The sequence below is a fragment of the Engraulis encrasicolus genome, chromosome 18 (assembly GCF_034702125.1).
Source record: "Engraulis encrasicolus isolate BLACKSEA-1 chromosome 18, IST_EnEncr_1.0, whole genome shotgun sequence".
In the NCBI taxonomy this organism is placed as follows: Eukaryota; Metazoa; Chordata; class Actinopteri; order Clupeiformes; family Engraulidae; genus Engraulis; species Engraulis encrasicolus.
Window position 1 is genome coordinate 16,794,407 of NC_085874.1, and position 21,771 is coordinate 16,816,177.

Consider the following 21,771-nt stretch of genomic DNA (forward strand, 5'->3'; position numbering starts at 1 on the left):
GCACTCAGGAGAATGATTTGAATTTGGAAAGAGAAAGCTAGCCTAAAGATTGAAACAAAAATGTATGCACACTTAAATCCTTTTTAGTTTTTAATGGTCATGTTTTCAAAGACTGGTTCCAATTTTCACAGTGTGGCATCCTTTAGTCCTGAGTGTGTTGTAACCCATTTAAAATGTAGGCCCATGCACTGGAAAGAAAAAAACTAGACATGGCATGAGCTTACTTGTTTTATTAGAAAATATAGTCTACTGTTGTACATCCAGAGGAAAAAAAAACTTAAGGATGACTAGTAAAAAGCAATACGCAGTATTCATGACAAAGAAAGTAAAATTAACATCTCATAGACAAGTAGGCCTACTGTATGATGTAAATTGCCATCACACACACAGAGCAGTCAAGGCAGAATCGCATATTTAAATAAAAGCTGAATTGACAAATATGAGTGCGTTTTCATATGTCAGTGTAAATCATCTGATTGAACTGAGTATAATGCAATTGTTTTCAAGGCCAGCAATGCACTTCAGACAACGATGTAACATACAAAAACAATGACAGCTGTAAGGGAAGAGGAAAGCATTCCTGAATTTACAAGGTAAAGACAATCTATAAACCTATTTTGGTTGAAAAGCTTGTCTCACACAGCCACTCCACAATCTTGAACAGTATTTCCATGTCATTAAAAGATTCAGAAAGGCATATAATGCATCATATATCTTCCAAGAAATATCCTGATGCAGTGTACTATAATGACTGACAATTCTTCACCTTGAGATATACATCATAACCACCAACCTAACATGTTTTTCTGTTTTCTAAATATTTGTACCATTAAATGTTGTAAACACATTTTCAAGCCAAATCTATGAAAACTCAGGAGATATGTACTCCACACACCTGTTGACTTGAAGCAACTGCCACTTTAGATAGAGATACTGTTTTTTTTCTATACATATTTAAATATCTACAGATACTATGAGGTTCTTGGTAAATGAGAGGTGTTACGGCTCGTTCTGTGACTGAGCCTCAACTTGATCTTTGGTTCTTAGAAGTTCACTCCAACCACCGGCCTTCCAGACATCTGAATGTCATCAAAGAGGAAAAGGGCAAGCATCTGCAGGACAAGAAAAAAAAAACAAGGTTATATTTCAGATGAATAACAGACGTGACGTGCAAGAAAGAAAAGACAATACACAGCTTTGGAATATCTACGTCTCCACCCCCTCCGGTCGCTTCATGGGGCCTGAGAGGTATATATTTAAAAAAAAATGGACTGGGCTCTAATGGACAGATCAAACCTATTGTCCGACCCACCTGGCCTCCCCCCCTAGATTATACATATGCTGTTAATGATAACCAATGGTGTGGTTGTTGGCTTCACTTTTCAAGCGATTTAGGAGCAGTGTGCGTGCAAAAATATGTAATTATCTGCCTACACAACTACACAAATCCTCTTTTCTGATTGGCTGATGGGGTTGCAACTAATTCCCTATAGCCTGTCAGGCTTCAAACGTGCGACTAAGTTAGGTTACTAATTCTAAACTGCAGGTTGCTATGGCCAAAAGCCAGTCGTTAGTTCTATCGCATTTGTTTATCAAGTCGAGAGTCAGTCGTTAATTCTATCGCATTTGGTTGTCAAGCCAAGAGCCAGTCGTCAGTTCTATCGCATTTGGTTGTCATGTCGCCCTAAAAGTTCTACTACATGCATCTGATAGAGGCGCGCCTGATTACGTGCGCACTAAATATTCTGCAGTTGGCATAATTCATTGGTTACAAATTTACAGATAGGCCTAGCAATAGATGACAAAAATACCCTGTACCGAAATTCTAAGCACCTGCCTCGCCATCAATTGTATCGAAACGAGTCACCTCGTCATCTGGTCCACTCCCATGGTTTTTAAAATGTAGGCTATTTCCCGCTGCCTTCCGTTTGGTATTGATCTGAAAACATCCTTTTAAAAAAAAAATTAGGCTACTCTCCTCTTGTGGGGAAGGAACACGTGTGAAAGGGGAAGGGAGAGTTATCAAAAATGACCCTAGCGTGGGGAATCTCTCTCTCTTTCTCTCTCTCTCTCTCTCTCTCTTTTACGCACAAAGTTCACAGGTAGCCTGTGATGATCAGCAGGGGGAAATAGAGGCGTGATGCAACATGTGTCGATTCAGCATGTAGAAATGCTTCACAAGTTTTTGTTTTTAAACTTCCATCCCGCCGTGGTATAGGCCTATGGCCAAGGGAAAATTAAATAATCACAGCGTCGGCAGGCTACCAAACGAAGATTCTAGGCGCGTCAAGTTGGACGCCCGCACAGCAACATTCTATCTTGATAGAACATGGTTCCTACAACTTTACAGACAATAATAGATTAAAAAGTACCCCACCATAACGGCAGATAAGCGGGATAACGGCCTTCGAGGTCGACCGGTTATAGAAATTAATGGCTTGGCGAAGGCAACTTTGTCTCTTAATTTCGTATAACCGGTCACTTCGTCGGCCGTTATCCCTTACTTATTTGGACTACACAAGAGAAATCGCATGAATGACGTGCAGCCACTTTGGCTAAAGAGCTTGTGACGTGTACTGTCTAAAGAGGTTGAGACATGACTGCAAAAACAGTTGGGACATTGACTGTTGTGCCGAGGACCCGGTTCGATTCCGGCCCGAAGTCATATCGCGATCCTCCTGCCCATCTCTCTCTCTCTCCCTCTCACACACACTGACCTATCAAATAAAGGCATAAAGGCCCCACCACGGCGCAAATGGTAGGGCACTCCTTTGCTATATGCGGCCGACCCAGGTTCGATTCCCGAACCAGGTTCGATTCCCGGCCCAGGTCCTTTGCCGTACCTTCCCCATCTCTCTCTCCCCACTCACTTCCTTTCATAACCTTCACTATCCTATAAAAATAAAGGCAAATAAAAAAAGCCCCCAAAAAATAAAAGCACATAAAAAAAGAGGTTGAGACATACGTGGTCGTTTCCGTCGGCCAGATCCAGGGCTGTCTCGTCCTCCATGTTGCGGATCATCTGGTCGGCGCCCGACTGGCACAGCAGGTTGGCGATGGCGGCGTCCTGGCGGCCCACGGCCAGGTGCAGCGGCGTGCACCCGTTGAACATGGCGGCGTCCACGTTGGCCCCCTGGTTCAGCAGCAAGGTGACCGATGTCACGTCGTGAAGCTCCACGGCCATGTGTAACGGGGTCTTCCCACTCGTGCCCTCCTGGAGGCACAAGAAGAAGAGAGAGACGGTTTCTTACATGATCGGTGCAAAGAAACAGCCAAACAAAAGGCATCATCAGATCATTCATCATCTCTGCAAATAGATGAGGGATAAAACCTCAAACCTCACTGTGTGAGTGAGTGAGTGAGTGAGTGAGTGAGTGAGTGAGTGAGTGAGTGAGTGAGTGAGTGAGTGAGTGAGTGAGTGAGTGAGTGAGTGAGTGAGTGAGTGAGTGAGTGAGCGAATGAGTGAGTGAGCGAATGAGAATGAGAGAGAGAATGAGAATGAGAGAGAGAGAAAAAAAATGTGTGCATAATATACTGTACATAGTAATGAGCATATTATGTACAGTATGTGTGTGTCTATCTATGTGTGCCTGTGTCTCTCCACCAGCAGACAGTTTAGAACAGCACACACAGTAGGAGGTCATGAACCCAGGAGACAAAACACAAATAGGAAATCGAGCGGAAGCACTAGAGGTGTGAAGTGAGTGACGCATCAGATGAAGTCAACAAGAAATGTCAACACACTTGCATGTTAACAGTTAATCACCAGACAGAAAACAACAAGCATATCTGAAAAACAAACCTTTATGACACTTTTAGAGGTGCACTGTGTAATATGCTTAGTAGTTCATTTCCAAAAGTCATGCTGCCAATTCAAATGTTATATTTTTCAAGAATACTTAACACCACTATCAAATTCTAAGTATTCATTATGACTGTACTGGGAAAATTGCACTATCTATACATGAAAAGGTGGATCTTCTCCCTGTCTGCCATTTTTGATTTCCAGAAATAGACATTTTTAGCTGCAAAACCTACTGTACTTTGGTCATCCTAGTATAAATATTAGTCCATTATGTAGTAAATATTCATGACAATATCACATCTGTAGTAGACAGCACAGTTTTAAAGAGCAGCAGTTACAATACTTACTCTGGCTACTAGGGCTGCACGATTATGGAAAAAAATCATAATCACGATTATTTTGGTCAAAATCATAATCACGATTATTTTGGTCAAAATCATAATCACGATTATTAATCACGATTATTGATTTTTGTAGATTTTTTGAAAATTATAACAAGATGAAATATAACCAAGAATGAATTACATACGGGATGAGCAAAATAAAATGAATTGTAATAATTATGTAAAGGCAATAGCATGAAACTTAAGTGGACAGATTTCAGGCCAGAAACACCAGCCTGTCAGTATGTTCTGGCTTCAAGGACGCTCTCAAAAGTAGGTCACTATTGCCACGATTAAGTCACGATTAAAATCACAAGTTCGATTTCACTACGTTATCACGATTTTGATTCTTTTTCGATTAATTGTGCAGCCCTACTGGCTACCATCCTACACAGTGCACCTTTAACAGTTAACCACCAGACGTACGAAGACAGAAAGCAACAAGCAAATCTGAATAAAACATTTTTATGGCACTTTTAAATGCAATTCTTTCACTAATGTACAATTTTAAAGGTAATTCTTTGACTACTGCCTACCTGTGTAAATCCCTTTCTCATTTTGCACAACTACAGTATGTTCATTCCAATTTGTAAATGAAGACACATGTTGCACTGAAGAGTGACAAGTTTCCATTTCATTTTGTATATTTTATATTGTGTTTATAGTGACGACTAAGGACACAAGCATAGAGCCTTTTATGCACTATGCGTTCTCCAATTGGTGCCGTCAAAACACCCCCACAAGTGCAGCCATTTCTGCAGCGTTTAGCATGAGCTCATCGCTGTGTCCCTCCGGCTGCCCCAGGTCCCGTGACTATGACCCTTTATAACTCCTGTGCATCTGAAATGACTGTTGTTGCTGGGCCTTTCCTGTGGTCATATGAGAGGTCTGGCAGAAGAGGGGGGACTCCAGAAAAAAATCCCCCTGCCCCTGCCTAACCCCCCTCTGCCCTTCCTGCAACAACCCCAACACCTCACCCCCCCCCATCCCCCCGTACTGAGCTTCAAACCTCCCGGAGCCTGTCCTGACTTTTAATGCCCCAACTCCAGTTACAGTACAGCGCTCGAGCCCTCATGAATCTTACAAGGTTCCCGCCAGGCCGGCTCACCTAACCTCGGAGTAGGGCTCACTCGCAATTGACAGACTGGCATATAGACATACTGACTGGCATATAGACATACTGACTGGCATATACGTAGACATACTGACTGACCTATAGACATACTGACTGGCATATAGACATACTGACTGGCATATACGTAGACATACTGACTGACCTATAGACATACTGACTGGCATATAGACATACTGACAGACGTGCTACTGATCTCACTTTTTACTTGACCACCCTTCATGATGGTCCCATTGCAGCTTATAACCCTGCCTTTTCAATTTCACACAAACAAATGTTTAAAATAGAAAAAAGAGATTTTGGGAAGCTTTGAACCTGTTGAAATCAACTTTGTATTCAAAAAAAGAGTGAATTCGATGTACAATCAAACCTTACAACTGTAAAGAGACACAGACATACGGTATGTCCAAACATTTTAGCATCACTCCACTGCAACTGAAACAAGTGGTATGTGTTGTGTGTTACAATATATTGCCGTGTTCTGCCCGGTGAGGGAGGCTCACCTGAGCGTTCAGGTTGGCGCCTTTCTTAATGAGGAGCTTCATGAGACGATGACGCTTGTGCATCGTGGCCACATGGAGGCAGGTGACACCTGAAAACAGGTATGCATTATGTTAAATTACATTACAATGCATAACATTACATTACATTACATTACACTTAGCTGATACTTTAAAGTGACGTACACTTTTTTAGATACAAGGTATTGGTTGCAGTTCCTATGTTGGATCAGGTGCCTTGCTCAAGGGCACTTCAGGCATGGATGAATGTGCAGCACTTCACCGAAATACTTTGCTAGATTTGTTTGATTGATAAATTGACTGTTTGCAAGATATCTTAATTGGTAATGCTTGGAATTTGAATGAAGCCGCGATGAGTCATTGGCTGTCATTTCTTCCTTTGCTGAATGGCTAATGTGCATACTGTGGCTTAAAATTGAGAAAATACAATGACCTCACACTGCAAACATATGAAGAGCTCTGATCCAAAACGCTATATCCACCATTTTTGACTTTTTGCATTTTAATATTGGAATTGACTATTAAGAAGTCCTATAATCTATGTGTGAATTCTTGCCATTCAAACTTTTTCAGAACATACTTTTTAAACCTCTATAAAATGCATTTTGCAATGAAATTCAATGGAAAGCCCAATACAAAAATGACAATTTCGCAACATTCTATAAGATGAATATATCGTTTTGGAAGATGTATATATACGTTTTGGAAAAGAGCTCTTCATATTGTTGTTGGCGTTTTCATTGACACCCACCTCTCCAGTTCTGTGCCTCCATGACAGGTTTGAGCTGGCTGGCCGTGGCGTTTTGCGTCATCTTGGTGGCACACTCGCTCTTGCCCTGCTCACAGGCCACGTGCAAGGGGGTGTTCCCAACGCGGTCCTGGAGGAACAGCGAGGCTCCGGCCTCCACCAACCGCTGCACCACCGCCGGCAGGTCCAGGTAAGTGGCCAGGTGCAGAGGAGTCTGGAGAAAACCCAAACAAAAACACACAGCAACATGAAACATCGGGGTCTGGAGAAACCCAAACAAAAACACACAGCAACATGAAACATCAATAGACCCACACAGACACACAAATACACACACACAACACACACACACACAACATGACACTTCAAATAAAATGTATCCAAAATACAACAGGCCATTCCAGCAACGTGGTCTGGAGAAACTTAAACACGACACTTGACAACATGACACTCTCTGAGTCAGCCACTCGTCATACCTTTCAAACATTACTGTCAGACAATCCAGAGTAAATGGATATTGATTTCACAAATGAATGTATAATAAAAGTGATAATGCATACATTCTCCACAATACATCAAGCACATGAACAACACAGTCTTACAGTACAAAGATGTGCTGCAAGCCTGAAGACAGAGACTCCTACCCTAAAGAGTATCACTTTCATTTGAGAACACACCAAAAATGTAAATTGGATATTACAAACAGCACTAAAATAATGCTTTTTGATGAATTGCTGTTCTAGGTACTAATATACCAGAAGCTGATATTAACCATGCTCACAATTGCACACAAAGACAAGTCAAGTCTGCTTTATTGCCATTTTTTTACATGCACTGGTCAAACATGGCCAGTGCATGTAAAGAAATTGACAGTAAAGCAGACTTGACTTGACTTGACTTGTCTTTGTGTGCAATTGTGAGCATGGTGAATATCAGCTTCTGGTATCTTCCATTTGTAACTACCCAGAACAATTACAAAGGAAATTGCTTGTGATGAGATCAGATTTTAACAACTCTAGAACAAACACTGCCAAATGAAACGTAACCAGGGCTCTAAATTAATAATGGCAAACCAGCCAAATGCTGGTGAAAATTCAGTTTGGCTGGTAGAAAATAAAACTTAGTAGCCACTTTGACCAATTGTGGAGTATGTGTTTGGCTAGTGAGATTAACATTTACTAGCCATTTTGGCTGGTGATGAAAAAGGTTAATTAAAAGCCTTAAACCCAACAGAAACCATATTTCACTAGGACACTTTTTATGGAATACCTGTGAAATGATACTAATCACCTGCATAAAATCAGCCATTCTGAACAAATCCAAATCAAATCCAGAACAATAGAGATGATTACAGCAAACACTGTATGCCATTGCCGAAAACTCAGATAAGGTGCTAAAAGTTAAAGATACCGGACTTGTCCTTGAAGTAATGTCTCAGCATGTCTTCACTATTGATCATACTTAGCGCAGCACTATGGCTCTCTGTAATGTCATAGCAATGTTGTTATGATGTAGTGAAGCATTTTCAGCAAGTGAATAGGGTCGCAGGCGACCCCTGTTGCAGTAAGAGGCTACTGTAAATATTTTAAGAAATCCACTTGGTCAAAGAGGTCAGATGTAGACATAGAATTTAGTTGGGGAGGGGGTGACCATGAACATCAGTAACAAGAAGGGTGATTGATGGGAGTTTTTTGGAAACAACACCACAAAAGCACAGGGAGGATAGGAGCAGGACCAAACCACAATACATTTCCATGGAGAATGAATCTGGGGCATCCCAGGTGAAAAAGTGGTTCAATTAAGTACAATAAAAGCACGACTGAAGTGTACTTAGCATGTTAAAAGTGCACTCATACTTTTTGTGCCAAGAAAAAGTATGTTTACAATATGCTTATTTAAAGTGTACTTAAAATTAGATGTAATTAAGTTGCTCTCAAATAAAGTACACTTAGCCAACCATACTTAAAGTGGACTTGGAAGATGTTTGGCTAAAGTGTATTTAGAGGAATATACTAATAGTGTACTTACTAAAAGTATATTTTTAATAACATATTGCAATTGCACTTTTTTTAAAGTGCACAATGATTATACTTCACCCAAATGTCTTCGAAGTGTGATTTTCTATAGTGCGCTTTAAAGTAAATTGCTTTAACATATTGCAAGTATACTTTTTCTAAGTGCACCAAACTAAGGATGGCGGATCAAAGTAAGTGTACAAGTGTAGGAAGATGAAACAGGACTGAGTTGAAGTGATATGTGTATCTAAAATCTCTGTGAACCTGCAATGACTGTGAATGGCAATCATGCTATGCATGCATATCACTGATGTGACCTGTGGATGTGGTTAATGTACAAGCTCTGAGAAACAGCATGGATTATAGTATTGCATTTATGTTATTTCATGTACTTGGGAGTGTACTGTAAACGTACTACAAGCATACCTGTTAATATATTTACAATACTTAACATGATATACTTTTTACAGACTTGAAGTGTTCCAATGTAGTCCAAAGAAGCATGAAGTTAATATACTTTTATTGAACTTCAAGTAACAATAAAATGTCATAGAAGAGTACTCCAGCACACTCTTAATGCCATACGAATGCATGAAAAGTGTGTTTGGAGCATACTTTCAAAAGTATGCTTGTAGTGCACTTAAAGTTGTCCAAAAGCGGTGCCAATTTAGCAGCCTCAGTGTGCTGCAAGTGTGCTGAAGTACTGCTTTAGTAGTGCTTCACCGCACTAATATTTCAATGAAGCACACTTTAAATCGCCGAAAACTTTGAACTTAGTACGGTCAAAAAAGTATATGGTATGGTATGGTTCGATATGGTAAAAAGTATATATGCACTTTAAATATATGGGTTTTTCACCTGGGATGGTGATCAAATGAGGAACAAGTAAAAACCTCTCAAAATATGTGGATGTGGTGCCACTCTTTACAATGGTGGCATGTCAAGGAAACGGACACAGTTCCGCATGTGGTGTCACCAAACAAATCTCTACAGTGGAGAGCACCAAGGCAGAGCAGAGCACACATCCCTTCATGTACAATATCCTATAGTAGATATCCATGCCTGATGAAGACCCTGTTGGGTCGAAACGTTGTATGACCTAAATAAATTTCAAAGCGGAGCTACAATGTACAGACTTCTACTTTTTCCACTATCAGATGCGCCTTTGTCCTGCACCTGGCCTCAGAGAGGTGGAATGTGAATACTTTTACTCTTATCAGTATCTATAATACACACAAGCCACTTTTACATTGCACAGTGCCAAGTTATACGCTTCATACATATGCATGAAAGGTTGATGGAACTTGCTTGGTACGGTTTTACATCGGCAAGGCTCTTCAACTGGGCCGCAAGTGGAGTGAGCAGCCGCTGGGAGTGGCCTTGAGAACACAAGGTATCTCCAGGGATTGAGTTGTGAGGATGAGCCTACAACGAAAATGGTCTAAGATCATCCCCCTCAATGAAAATGGTCAAAAATTATCCGCCTCTAAAACAGGCCTCACTTCTTCACATATTGTGTTAAAATTGCACTTTTAACAATTACATTTTTTCAAAACTTCCTCGGGGAGAAACCCCCAACAATCAAAATCCATCTTTGACCATCCCCTCTGGTTTGATTATACAACTCGACCATTGGGTATCTCTGTGTCTTTCACAAACACGCCATGGTTCATACATACCACATGGAACATCTGACTGGTTCCTACAGCGCTAACATAAAGAGGAATATAATGTGATGGTGCATAGGGGTTTATTTGGAATCACTTGCTGGTTGAGTGGCTGGCCACACATTCTAGACTGTTGAAATAGTGGAAATGGTGATGTTTCCAGTCATCTGAGCACCACCATGCCACGCACGCACCTTTGTGGTGTACTGACGCTCAAACCAGGTTGACCAAATAAACACTTCTCTATTTCAAGTCATCACAGTATTGTTTCAAGACATTCTGTATTTCCAACCAAATGTTTCGGAGTCTTCCAAGCAGAAGGAATGCCAACCTATAACCTCGCCTGGTGCTAAACGTATCCGTCTGTCATAGCTGACTGGGTTATGGGATCAGCTGTTGGGTCCAGCTATGGTTGCGGAGCATTGTATGTTCCAATCCCACACCCAGTGGGAAGAATTTGGGGGCCTACTGCACAGCACACGCATCTATGGACAATATCCTGTACTTAGAAAAACTGTAAACCGCTTTGGATTTAAGTGTTATTAGTTAATTAATTAATTAACGAATTAAGTGGATATTAAAGTGTCTGCTTTTAAGTGTTAGAAGTTTCTCATAAAACTAAGCGAAATTTACATAAACTATGCATACCAATCTGTGCCTAGCAAGAGCCCTGATGAAAAAGATCCGCAGTTTACAGTGCACCTGAACAAATGTTGTCCTAATTTAAGTTGGCCTCATTACTTGGGGCCATCGTTCGCTCCCTCTCTTGGAGGAATGGTAAGAATAACACACTGATCTAGGGCTGTAACAATATTGGATCGAACCAAGAAATCACGATACTCAGAGTCACGATACTGTATCGTGACGTAAGGACTAAGGAGGCAATATCATGATACACCTAGAGCTGGGCAATATGACGATATATATCGTTATCGGGTCATTTCACGTGAAATCAGACACTTTGGGACCCGACCGACCCAGATTTCAATCATACTTAGTGTGCCTTTTTAGTAGCAAGGTAGCACCCCAGAACTGCATTGGTTTGAATCTGACACTAATATTAAGGGAGAAACAGACAAGGAAAGGTTCACATTTTAGGGTAGGACACTATACATTCAGCCTTGAATATATCAGCCAGTGTTAGTCACAAAAAGATGCCTGTGGTATTGTTTGAAAGCTCTTTTCTGGCTCTACATATTACACAATCAGCTTGGAATACAAAGCGGATTCCAAAAAAGTTGGGACACTTTGTATTCTGTGAATAAAATCAAAATGCTGGCATTTTCAAAACATTCAATATGTTAACAAGGTAGAACATTATGCACAGACAACATATCAGTTGTTAAAGTCAAGCAGAATTATTGTTTTGAGGTAATTATGTGATCATTTAAAATTTCACCCTTGCAACAAATCCCAAAAAAGTTGGGACAGGGACAATGAAATGCTTTTTATATTGGATAAGACTAAGCACAACACAAGGGATGAGACTGAACAGTTAGATACTTTGACTGATGGCATAATTTTATTCAAAAATTAGATATTTTGATGTGCGAGACATGATTTCAGCAGCTCAACTGATAGGTGTGTTCTTCAACTTGTTTACCTTTTTGTTATGCTTAATATGTGGCATATCCTGACTGCAAGAAAACAATTTTGTGACCTGTTTACTCTAATGATGGACCACACTGTTGGAACATAGTAGAGATTGAAATTTGCCACCTTTATGGGGCAATATCTAAAGGCGGTGCTCCAAAATATAATGCCTTGGTAGCTATGTTTGCTGTTTAAAGTCTGTATGTATCATTCAACATTCATTTTAATGCTCTACATGAGTAAGAAGACCCTAACCAAGTCACCTCTGCACCCCCTTACCATCATATATGCTGTCTTTCAGACTGACCACTAAATCAAGCTGAAGTGTTCATTTTCTATATAACCTGGAGGGTGCATGACTCCATAATTTTCAAAATGGATTTAATATTTACCATTCTGTAATCAGAGGACAGTTTCACATGTCTCCTAGGTCCATAGAATGAGCTTTTCCGCACGCAACACTGTTTAATGTCTGCATCATGTGCATTAATCAAGTGTTGTGTTTATGGTCATTTTTTCGAGAGCTGTCATTGTTGGAGTGTCATAGTTTGCTTATTGACCACGAGTATGTCATGATCTCATAACTCATGCAATGATTACACAGAACTCTATATTACGGAAGTAGGCCTTATATGCCTGCAATTTTGATAATTCAACCTTTCTGTGTAATAGATAAGTAATTAGTCCCTCAAAATCTTCGCCGCTGAGTGCCATAGCCTCTATGTGATGGTATTTTATTTGTGCATTCATGTTGGCAGTCAATATAGTTCCTTTTAAAATATTCTTCCTTGTGTAATTTTTAGAATTATCCAACTATTACAACATGTTTTGGCCCTGTCCCAACTTTTTTGAGATTTGTTGCATGGGCCAAATTTTAAATGATCACATAATTACCTCAAAACAATAATTCTGCTCAACTTTAACAACTGATATGTTGTCTGTACATAATGCTCTACCTTATTAACATATTAGATGTTTTAAAAATGCCAGCATTTTGATTTTATTCACAAAATACAAAGTGTCCCAACTTTTTTGGAATCCGCTTTGTACAACAACCCTCAGAATATGAATTATGATAAATTGAAAAATTAAAAATTGAATATCTAAAAAAACTATATTTTAAAATGGCCAGTTCCTTGTCCAAACGTAGCCGGCAATGTCATTAGCAACACCTCAAATGCTGGTGTTCGGTTCTTTATTCATTTCAGAGAGAATTTGACTCCCAAATATGGCATCATACAGACCACTTACTAATAATATGGTAATACCATAGTAGCATCACATGACAAAACAAAAACAAAACAAAAATGGTCAGTTTCCATGGTCCCAGGTTTCAGAAACTAAGGCAGATGTCCATTTATACACACCAAATGATGATATGTGAATGTTTGAACATTCCTTCTCTGTGTACCTGTGTCATCTTCCCTTTACCATACTTTAAAGAGATAATCAATGGCTACACTCTCATTTTGTACTCTACCAGTGCATTTGAAGCAGCAGCTGTGTCTTTTGTAGATAATGTATAAGTACGTCCCGTTGCAGTTATAGGTTCCACTACCAGAAGCACATCCTGATGATCCATGACAAGTCTATCTGGTCTGAAGGGAAAAGTGAAGGATGGAGATGGTCCATGAGGATGCAAGAAGTTCAGTTTCACCTCTCCAGTGCTCGGCATACATTCCTCAACACATGCTAGCCACCAGTTGCCATCATATACAGCTACAACATACCCTTTGATGCTTGAAAATGTAACACATTCCTTTACTGAGCTTAGTGTCAGATTCAAACCAATGCAGTTCTGGGGTGCTACCTTGCTACTAAAAAGGCACACCAAGTATGATTGAAATCCGGATCGGTCGGGTCCCAAAGCGTCCGATTTCACGTGAAATGACCCTATCGTGATATTTTTTTTATATCGTGCCCTTTCCATTCTATTGTTTATATCGTGATAAACTAATTTTATGAATTTTAAACTATTTAAGATCATTTAATTACATTTCATGTCACTATACATGCTCCAAGTTCATATAACTGTAAAAATAAGAATAAAAATATTAATTTTTAAGACAAGTGGTTTTGCAACACAACAAAATAAAGAGAAAATAAAGAGAATGATTGAAAACATACATAATTGTGCTATATCGTGATATATATCGTTATCGTGACATAAAGTACCGGAAATCCATATCGTGATACAGGTTTTTTTCCATAGCGCCCAGCCCTAGATACAGCCTTTCAAAATTGTGTTATCCTTAAGTCCAGAAAACAACCATATGATACAATGCGAGAGTGCTTCCAAACTTCAAATGTCATACATTTCAGAAATCCTGGGGTGTACCAAACCGTAGGTCAAAAATCGTGATGCAAACCGAATCATGAGTTGAGTATCGTTACAGCCCTACATTGACCTTAGAATAACACTGGATCCTAACCATAGACACAGCACCACAACAAAGACCCTATACATGGATTTGCAGTGTTTGTAAACACAATGTTATGAGGAGGGGCAAGACACTGGCAGCCAACCATGTGAGCAAATTTTTTGACCGACAGCGGTTTCCAACAATCAGAGGTTGAGTTGTGCGCAGCGAGGTTCGCGCAGCCAGGGGGAAACAAAAATGTAGAACCCATGTATAAGCAGACATGTGTACACCTCTGGATTTCAGTCTTGTTACAGGCTCATTGACACATATGACAGCAAGACATACAATGACCAGATACGCATCTCTACATTTTAAACCTTGTTTAAAGAAGTAGGCATGCACTTGTTGCAACCATACAAACGAATTCCAGTTGAATGAGCTTGCACAAAAACATGTTTTGGAGATTTGGGGCGAGGAGAGATGATGATACAAGGAAACGCCACGCACACAAAAACACCCTTTCGGGGATGCGGGCGGTGAAGAGGAAACAACTCAAGGGAGCTGGAGAGGAGGGCAGAAGCGCCTGCGGTCGACACAGGGGAGAACAGCAGCAAATGTCTGTGGTGATGTGAAGTGAATTGAAGTGAAGTGAAGGACTTAAGAGGAGGCTCAGTGCTGGCTGGACAGCAGAGGAGGAGGTGGGAGGAGGGAGGGTAGTAAAATGAGTGTCTTTGCAAAAGGGAGTCTGAGGAAGCTGGCTGCTGCCTGCGTAGTCAGAAGACAAAAAAACATGTGGGAGGCAGACGAATCAACAACTGCAGACCGTGTGTGTGTGTGTGTGTGTGTGTGTGTGTGTGTGTGTGTGTGTGTGTGTGTGTGTGTGTGTGTGTAGCGATGAGCCATTTTTCATTGAGAAGCAGGGGGTTTCAACCCACCCTATGTGTGACTGAGTCTGAGGTGACAATTTTGGCGCTTACTCAATCCTGGAGGGCAGATGCTGACCACCAAGAGGAAATCCGTGAGCAAGACGACCAGAGAGATTTGACTTTAATGTGTGTGTGGCATTTGGCAGACTTTGTCTTTGAGAGAGAAAGAAAAAAACTAATAAATAGTGTTCCATGAGTCATTCTCTAAAATGCTGACTGTTCCTTCTACCTAATGAACTACACAAGACCCCCTGGTCAAGTGACGGATTCCGCAGTTATGTACCCAACTGTTTCAAGGAATAGAAAAGCAAAGTAGAGTGAAGAGTGCAGGTGACCGGTGTCTTTTTGTCCTTGGATGGTGTGACATAGTATCTTTTATCTTTATTACATACATTATTGAACATTTATGTCTAAACGCTCTAGCTTTCATTTTCAGTCCACATCACATCACCCTGCCATATGATTTGTACAAATACCAAAGACATTACGACCAACTTGATACTCTTTGCTTATCTACTTACTGACACGACCAGTTCAGGCACTGCTGCAACTTACCAGGAAGATAACAGAAAAAGAATTCTCTCGAATTTGATTAGCATTACAAATACTAAATGTTCCTGAACAGGAAAATGTATTTAAAACCTAGGTACTAAAAACCTTCCAGAGTCACACGCACATACCCCAACCTACTTTCTCAATGGTGACATATTTTTAGTCAATGACAGGGGGAGTTCCAGCTCCTACTTCCTCATGAAAGCACCTGAGACTAAACATGTCGCAGACAGAAAGCTCAGAGCTGGATTACAGCCATGGGTCTAAGGGGCAGGAATTTTATCCAGGGAAAGCCAACACCTCACAGTGAAAAAACACACACACACACAAGACCAAGTTTTGGTTTCAGAGCACAGTGAAGTGTTTACCTGGTAGAGATTGTTCTGTATGTCCAGGACCTCTTTGGGGAAAATCTCAATCAACTGGTTTGCACAGTCTGTAGCCTCGTGGATTATTGCTAGATGCAGGAAGCTGAGGAACAAAAAAAAAGAGAAGAGGGGTTTCCAGTTAATGCTTCAGCATTGACGTTAACCATGTGAGCGTGAATGTAGGTGTACCATTGTTCATTCAAATCAAAAGAAGAAGAAGAAGAGCAGTGTCAGAGGAAAAAAAACATAAAAAAAGACAAGAGACAGAGCGAATGGGGGGAAAATGTGGCAAGAAATACTCAGAATTTGTCTTGACAAAAGATCAGCATCAACAGGTAGTGGAAGGGCTGTCTGAGCACAGAGCGGTTCGAGTTGCGCAACATTGGAATTTTTGCAGCTACAGTGGCCACAACCTTCAAAAATCGCACTTGCAAACTCTTTCCAGAAACAAACACTGGAGACTGAGACACCGGGTTCCCAGTAAGACAGTGCTGAATGATGAGCATCAGCATGTTTCACTGCGTCACATGCACCCCAAGCACATGTGCATCACCTCAACACTTTACAGTGAAGAGGCTCCTGCACTTAACTAAGGCAACTTTTTTTCAAATATATTTTTGGTCTTTTAGACTTTATTATGGACAGGGCAGTGTGATAGGTGGACAGGAAGCGAATGGGGAGAGAGATGGGGAGGGGTTGGCAAAGGACCCCGGCCGGGAATCGAACCCGGGGCTGCATGGTAGACGAGTGCCCTACCGGTTGGCCACGGCAGGGCCAGAGGCTCCTGGATTATTTAACTAAGGCAACTTATCTAGAGTAAAACATTTACGCACTTGGTCACTTTGGTACCGATACATGGTAAACTAATACAGTATCTTTGCTTCTAGTATGACTATGAGCACGTTTCTGGTTGGTAATTGTTGTAAAAGGAGTCATAGCATGAGGCAACACACTTCTACTTATTTAAAATGGGGATCATACACAAATCATACTCCATTGACAATTGTAGTAGAGTGACCATGTCCGTGACAGGTAAAAGGTAAAAGGGGGGTTTGGGGATCCTCCCCCCAAAAATTTTGCATTTCTTAGATGCAACTTCATGCATTTTAATGCATTTTTGTCAGGCTTAATGCTGTGCCTTACGCCGGACAAGGCACTGAAAAGACGGACGGTCCGTCCTGAAGACCGACGTCTGGCCACCCTAAATTGTAGTGATAATAAGCATTCAATGCTGTGACAGTGAAAGTGCTTGCTGGCATGACCCTGCAGTCTCTTCAGGAGGTCAAGTGAGAGCAGTTTACTTGCTTTAACTCTCACACAATGATTTCCTGATGAGCAGTTTATGATGTGAGGAAGGTATTTGAATGACCACACACATCTCCAACATGCTATTGTTTATGCCACACTATGCTATTATTTACCGAGCCAGCCAGCCAGTCACTTATTTACTGAGTCAATCATTACATGACAGGGTTTGTTGTGTGCCACAGGGTCAAGTTGGTTTGTGGAAAGTTCAGGACACCTCATCCTGAGCGCATCTGAGGATGAGCATGTTTCAGGCAGCCCTTTAGTCACCAAACGTAGGCTACTGTATGGGGAAGGTACACCTGAGGCCCATCTCATACACTGGAAGTCCCCCTGTCCTAATATAGCCTGGACTATTGCATTACCATTTCAGTTTCCGTTCTGTGAAACAAGCTGAAGCGCTCTTGTGTGACCCTTGGATCCACCGTATTGCATTGTATGCATGCGACTGCATGATATATGCTGGGGTGTGTAGTGATGAAGTAAAATGAGAAGTTTCTAAGGGTACTTGGCATAAAAACATGGTTGTGATTTTGAAATGAATTGTGCAACAGCTTCAAAATGGTCGGCGCCTGTTGCGTGCAGGCCATGGTATGCATGGCAGGCCATGCGGTTGTGATTGCAAAAGTCACAGCAGCACAGTCTCAAGCCTTATGTCACAGAAACTTGCTGGTGATGCGTTCTGTGTAGCCTGTCGTCTGCCACCGCAAGTTTCCTTGAGACGAGACGGAGGTCTACGTCAAAAAATTCAAAATGTCAGAGGCAAAATGGGGTCGTTAGAAAAAGCCAAGCCACCGGTGTGTCATGAATGAATGTTCAGAGAGACCCTCTCGCTCGGGAAACTGAAATAAACAACAGAAACCTGTCTGAGGAGGAAATGAGACGGCAGCTGAGGCAGACACTGAGACATTGTGGAGCAACAGGCCTACCTCTGGCAGCTAATAGCATAAGCAAGCATTTTAACTTGCACACCATACATACTCTCCTGAGTTTTCTGTGCACTGAGCATTTTTTGACTGACACCCTTCTTGATTTCTTGATGTCTGCAGGTGCATGTGCATATGAGAGAGAGAGAGAGAGAGAGAGAGAGAGAGAGAGAGAGAGAGAGAGAGAGAGAGAGAGAGAGACAGAGAATGGAGAGAGAGAGACAGAGAGACAGAGAGAGACAGAGAGAATGGAGAGTGAGAGAGATAGAGAGAGACAGAGAATGGAGAGAGAGACAGAGAGACAGAGAGACAGAATCAGAATGTGTCCAGCCCAGCAGGGGAAATTCCATTATTCTTCACTTCTGCTTTTTGAGACTAACAGCGTATATAGACAGTCTTCAGTTCAAAAATAAGATATAACAAAAAAGGTCAATATTAATTAAAGGCACAGTATGCATGCATGCATTGACAAGTCCCAATGTGCATTTTGATAGGCAACTGAGTAGGCCTACCCCCAAATTAGATGCAAACCAGTATGTACGCCCAACCATAGGCCTCGACAAGTGTGCTGCCCAACTGTTTTGGAAATACTAAATGCATTTACCAGTGCATTTTATTTCGAAATAAAGTGGGCAGCGCAGTTACAGATATCAACTGCTGTCTACTAGATGAAGATGTATGCCTATCTTAATATTATACTTTCATAAACTTTGCCATAACATCACTTGCAATAGGCTTCAGTGCTGATGTGCTACAAATCAGAGGTTAGATCAGCATGTGGCTGGTGCTCCATTACCAGGGCGACTCAATCTGCAAAATGCAGGCCTGTGATGGAGGGGGGTCGCTGACTTGGCAGCTGTCAACATTGTAACGTTTCCTTCCCCACCTCTTCTTGAAGAAACATTCTTGCAAACGTGCAAGGCCACAGCTGTGGGGGAAATGCAAACAAACAGAGATACTGTACGTACGTGTCTCCATCGTCTGTGATAGTGGTTAGAAGATCCAGATCGACTTCGCCTTCGTTGGGATCAGATGTCTCCTCACTCCCCGTGTCCCGAGGGTCTGCTGTGGAACAAGTCTTTTCTAAAATGTCAGTTAGGCTGTCGACTGTAATGGAAGTTGAAATATACGCGGAGTCGTGGCGTTCCTCGACCACGCTATCGAGTTTGTCTCTAACCTCCCCATCATCACCGGGCCTGTGCGCGTGTCCCCCCGGCTTGGGATGGTGCTCGTCCTTTGAAAATGACTTATACGAGTCGATACCGGAGTCAATTCGGTTGTCCTCCAGCAAGTCGAGTTTCCCCTTCTCCTCGTCGCCGCTCGCCATGCCGCAGTCAGAATTGGTCCTGCTCCCGACCCTGTACCCGGCGCTTTGGAGAGGGTCTGCTCCAAATAGATAAAGTTGATATCGCCTGAAATATAGTTGTTCCGCTGTGACTCCACGGGGACAAAGTGTTGTTTCGTTTCATGCCACCGCCAATAGCTTCGCAAACACCACAGAGCGAAAAAAAAACCTTCTCTCTCCGTTGCGTTAAGACCCTATCGACAACATTGTCTGCAGCTGAACGAAACGCACAAGACCAGAAGTGAACTGGCCCAAGTTCAACTTCAAACTAACGATAGTACTGGTGAACTAGTACTAGATAAACTTGTGAAGTACACTCGGACTGTGTGAGTTGCCCGCAAGAGTGAAGCGCCATGTGAACGACGAGTTTGGTCGGCGCAAGGCAGAAGCTGTGTTTGTTGGGGGATTCCCCAAAGGGAGTGGCATGTTATTATAGACCTATTCCAGTTCCTTTGCACTTTGGAGTGTCCCTGGCTTCACGATCACTTGACCTAGACTGCTTCACAGTAATTCAACCAATTTAATTATGGCAGGATATTCCGAAGTTTACCAATAGATTCAGAAACCAATACTCCCAATCTCAGAGCAGACCTGTCAGATCATGACGCATGGAATGTGATGTTCTGCATCCAGTGTTTACCACCAGCAAGATATATTAAATGTAATGTAAAACATGTTTTAAGACATTCAGATTTTAAAATTGCTTTTAGATTCTTTTCAAGCAGTTGTGCCGTCAGCGAGCCCTATCTCACGCCTTTCGTAAAGTCTTCACGAAAAAAATAGAGTGATTTTCGTGGTGCATTCACGTTATTTCCCGCCTTTCGTAAAGTCTTCACGAAAATAATAGATTAATTTTCACGCTGCCTATTCACTTGAATTGCCCCACTGCTGCTATGGTTATCCAAACGTCTGCAGGGGCGGGGAGGGGGTGCTGACAGAACACTGCTGATACACTCGGGACTCACTAATTCGACGCCCTTTCGGTACTTACGCCTTATGCCCCCTAAACCTAAACCTAAACCTAACCCTAACCTTAACCCTACTTAACCCTAAACCTAACCTTAACCCTAACCTTAACCCTAACCTTGACCCTAAACCTAACCCTAAATTGCTTGTTTGAAATGTTTGATTGCCATGTGACGGTAGGCTTCAAACTAGTGGGTCGCTAGGCAACAGTCGGGCAATTCAAGTGAATAGGCAGCGTGAAAATTAATCTATTATTTTCGTGAAGACTTTACGAAAGGCGGGCAATAACGTGAATGCACCACGAAAATTACTCTATTTTTTTCGTGAATACTTCACGAAATGAGTGAGATTCGGATTAATTTTCACGCTGCCTATTCACTTGAATTGCCCCACTGCTGCTATGGTTACCCTAACCCTAACCCTAACCCTAACCCTACTTAACCCTAAAGCTAACCTTAACCCTAACCTTAACCCTAACCTTGACCCTAAACCTAACCCTAAATTGCTTGTTTGAAATGTTTGATTGCCATGTGACGGTAGGCTTCAAACTAGTGGGTCGCTAGGCAACAGTCGGGCAATTCAAGTGAATAGGCAGCGTGAAAATTAATCTATTATTTTCGTGAAGACTTTACGAAAGGCGGGCAATAACGTGAATGCACCACGAAAATTACTCTATTTTTTTCGTGAATACTTCACGAAATGAGTGAGATACGGTTGGGTAAGTTGTGTTTTTGCTTTGCGTTTCGCCAGAGGAGGGCAGTATACAGTGAATGAACGCAAGATAAGTCAGCGTACCATGTCGATACAGCACATGCATAGCTCTAGGCTACTATATTTTTTAAAGTCAGACTTAACTGACTTGCCAAGTTAAAATGCACTCCAGTCGCCTTGACTGTGTTGCGCTATAGGCCTACAAAAACAAGATCATGGTAAAATGTCAGTGTGACTAGATGTACCCAAATGAAAACTGATATATCTACTAGGCCTATGCCTGTAAAACACAAAAAGGCAATTGGCCTTTTCTTTTAAAATGCCATATACCAGTCGGAGAGACATCTTTGAGGTCACACATATAGTTGTTTCAAACTCTTGCCCTCATTTATCAAACTTTCAAAACCATGCAATTGTAGATATTTTTCAGGACAGCAAAGTGATC

At 41.5% G+C, this 21,771-nt stretch overlaps 1 protein-coding gene across 1 annotated transcript; it reads right to left on the minus strand.

The window, feature by feature from the left end:
- Positions 1–215: 215 nt before the first annotated feature.
- nfkbie (nuclear factor of kappa light polypeptide gene enhancer in B-cells inhibitor, epsilon) lies at positions 216–20,108 on the minus strand. The gene is made up of 6 exons (XM_063223117.1): positions 19,273–20,108; positions 16,074–16,176; positions 6,593–6,803; positions 5,824–5,912; positions 2,966–3,214; positions 216–1,112 (listed from the first exon to the last, which is right to left on the minus strand). The coding sequence occupies exons 1-6, from the start codon at positions 19,629–19,631 to the stop codon at positions 1,044–1,046; spliced, it is 1,080 nt and encodes a 359-aa protein (XP_063079187.1). The 5' UTR covers positions 19,632–20,108; the 3' UTR covers positions 216–1,043.
- Positions 20,109–21,771: the final 1,663 nt, after the last annotated feature.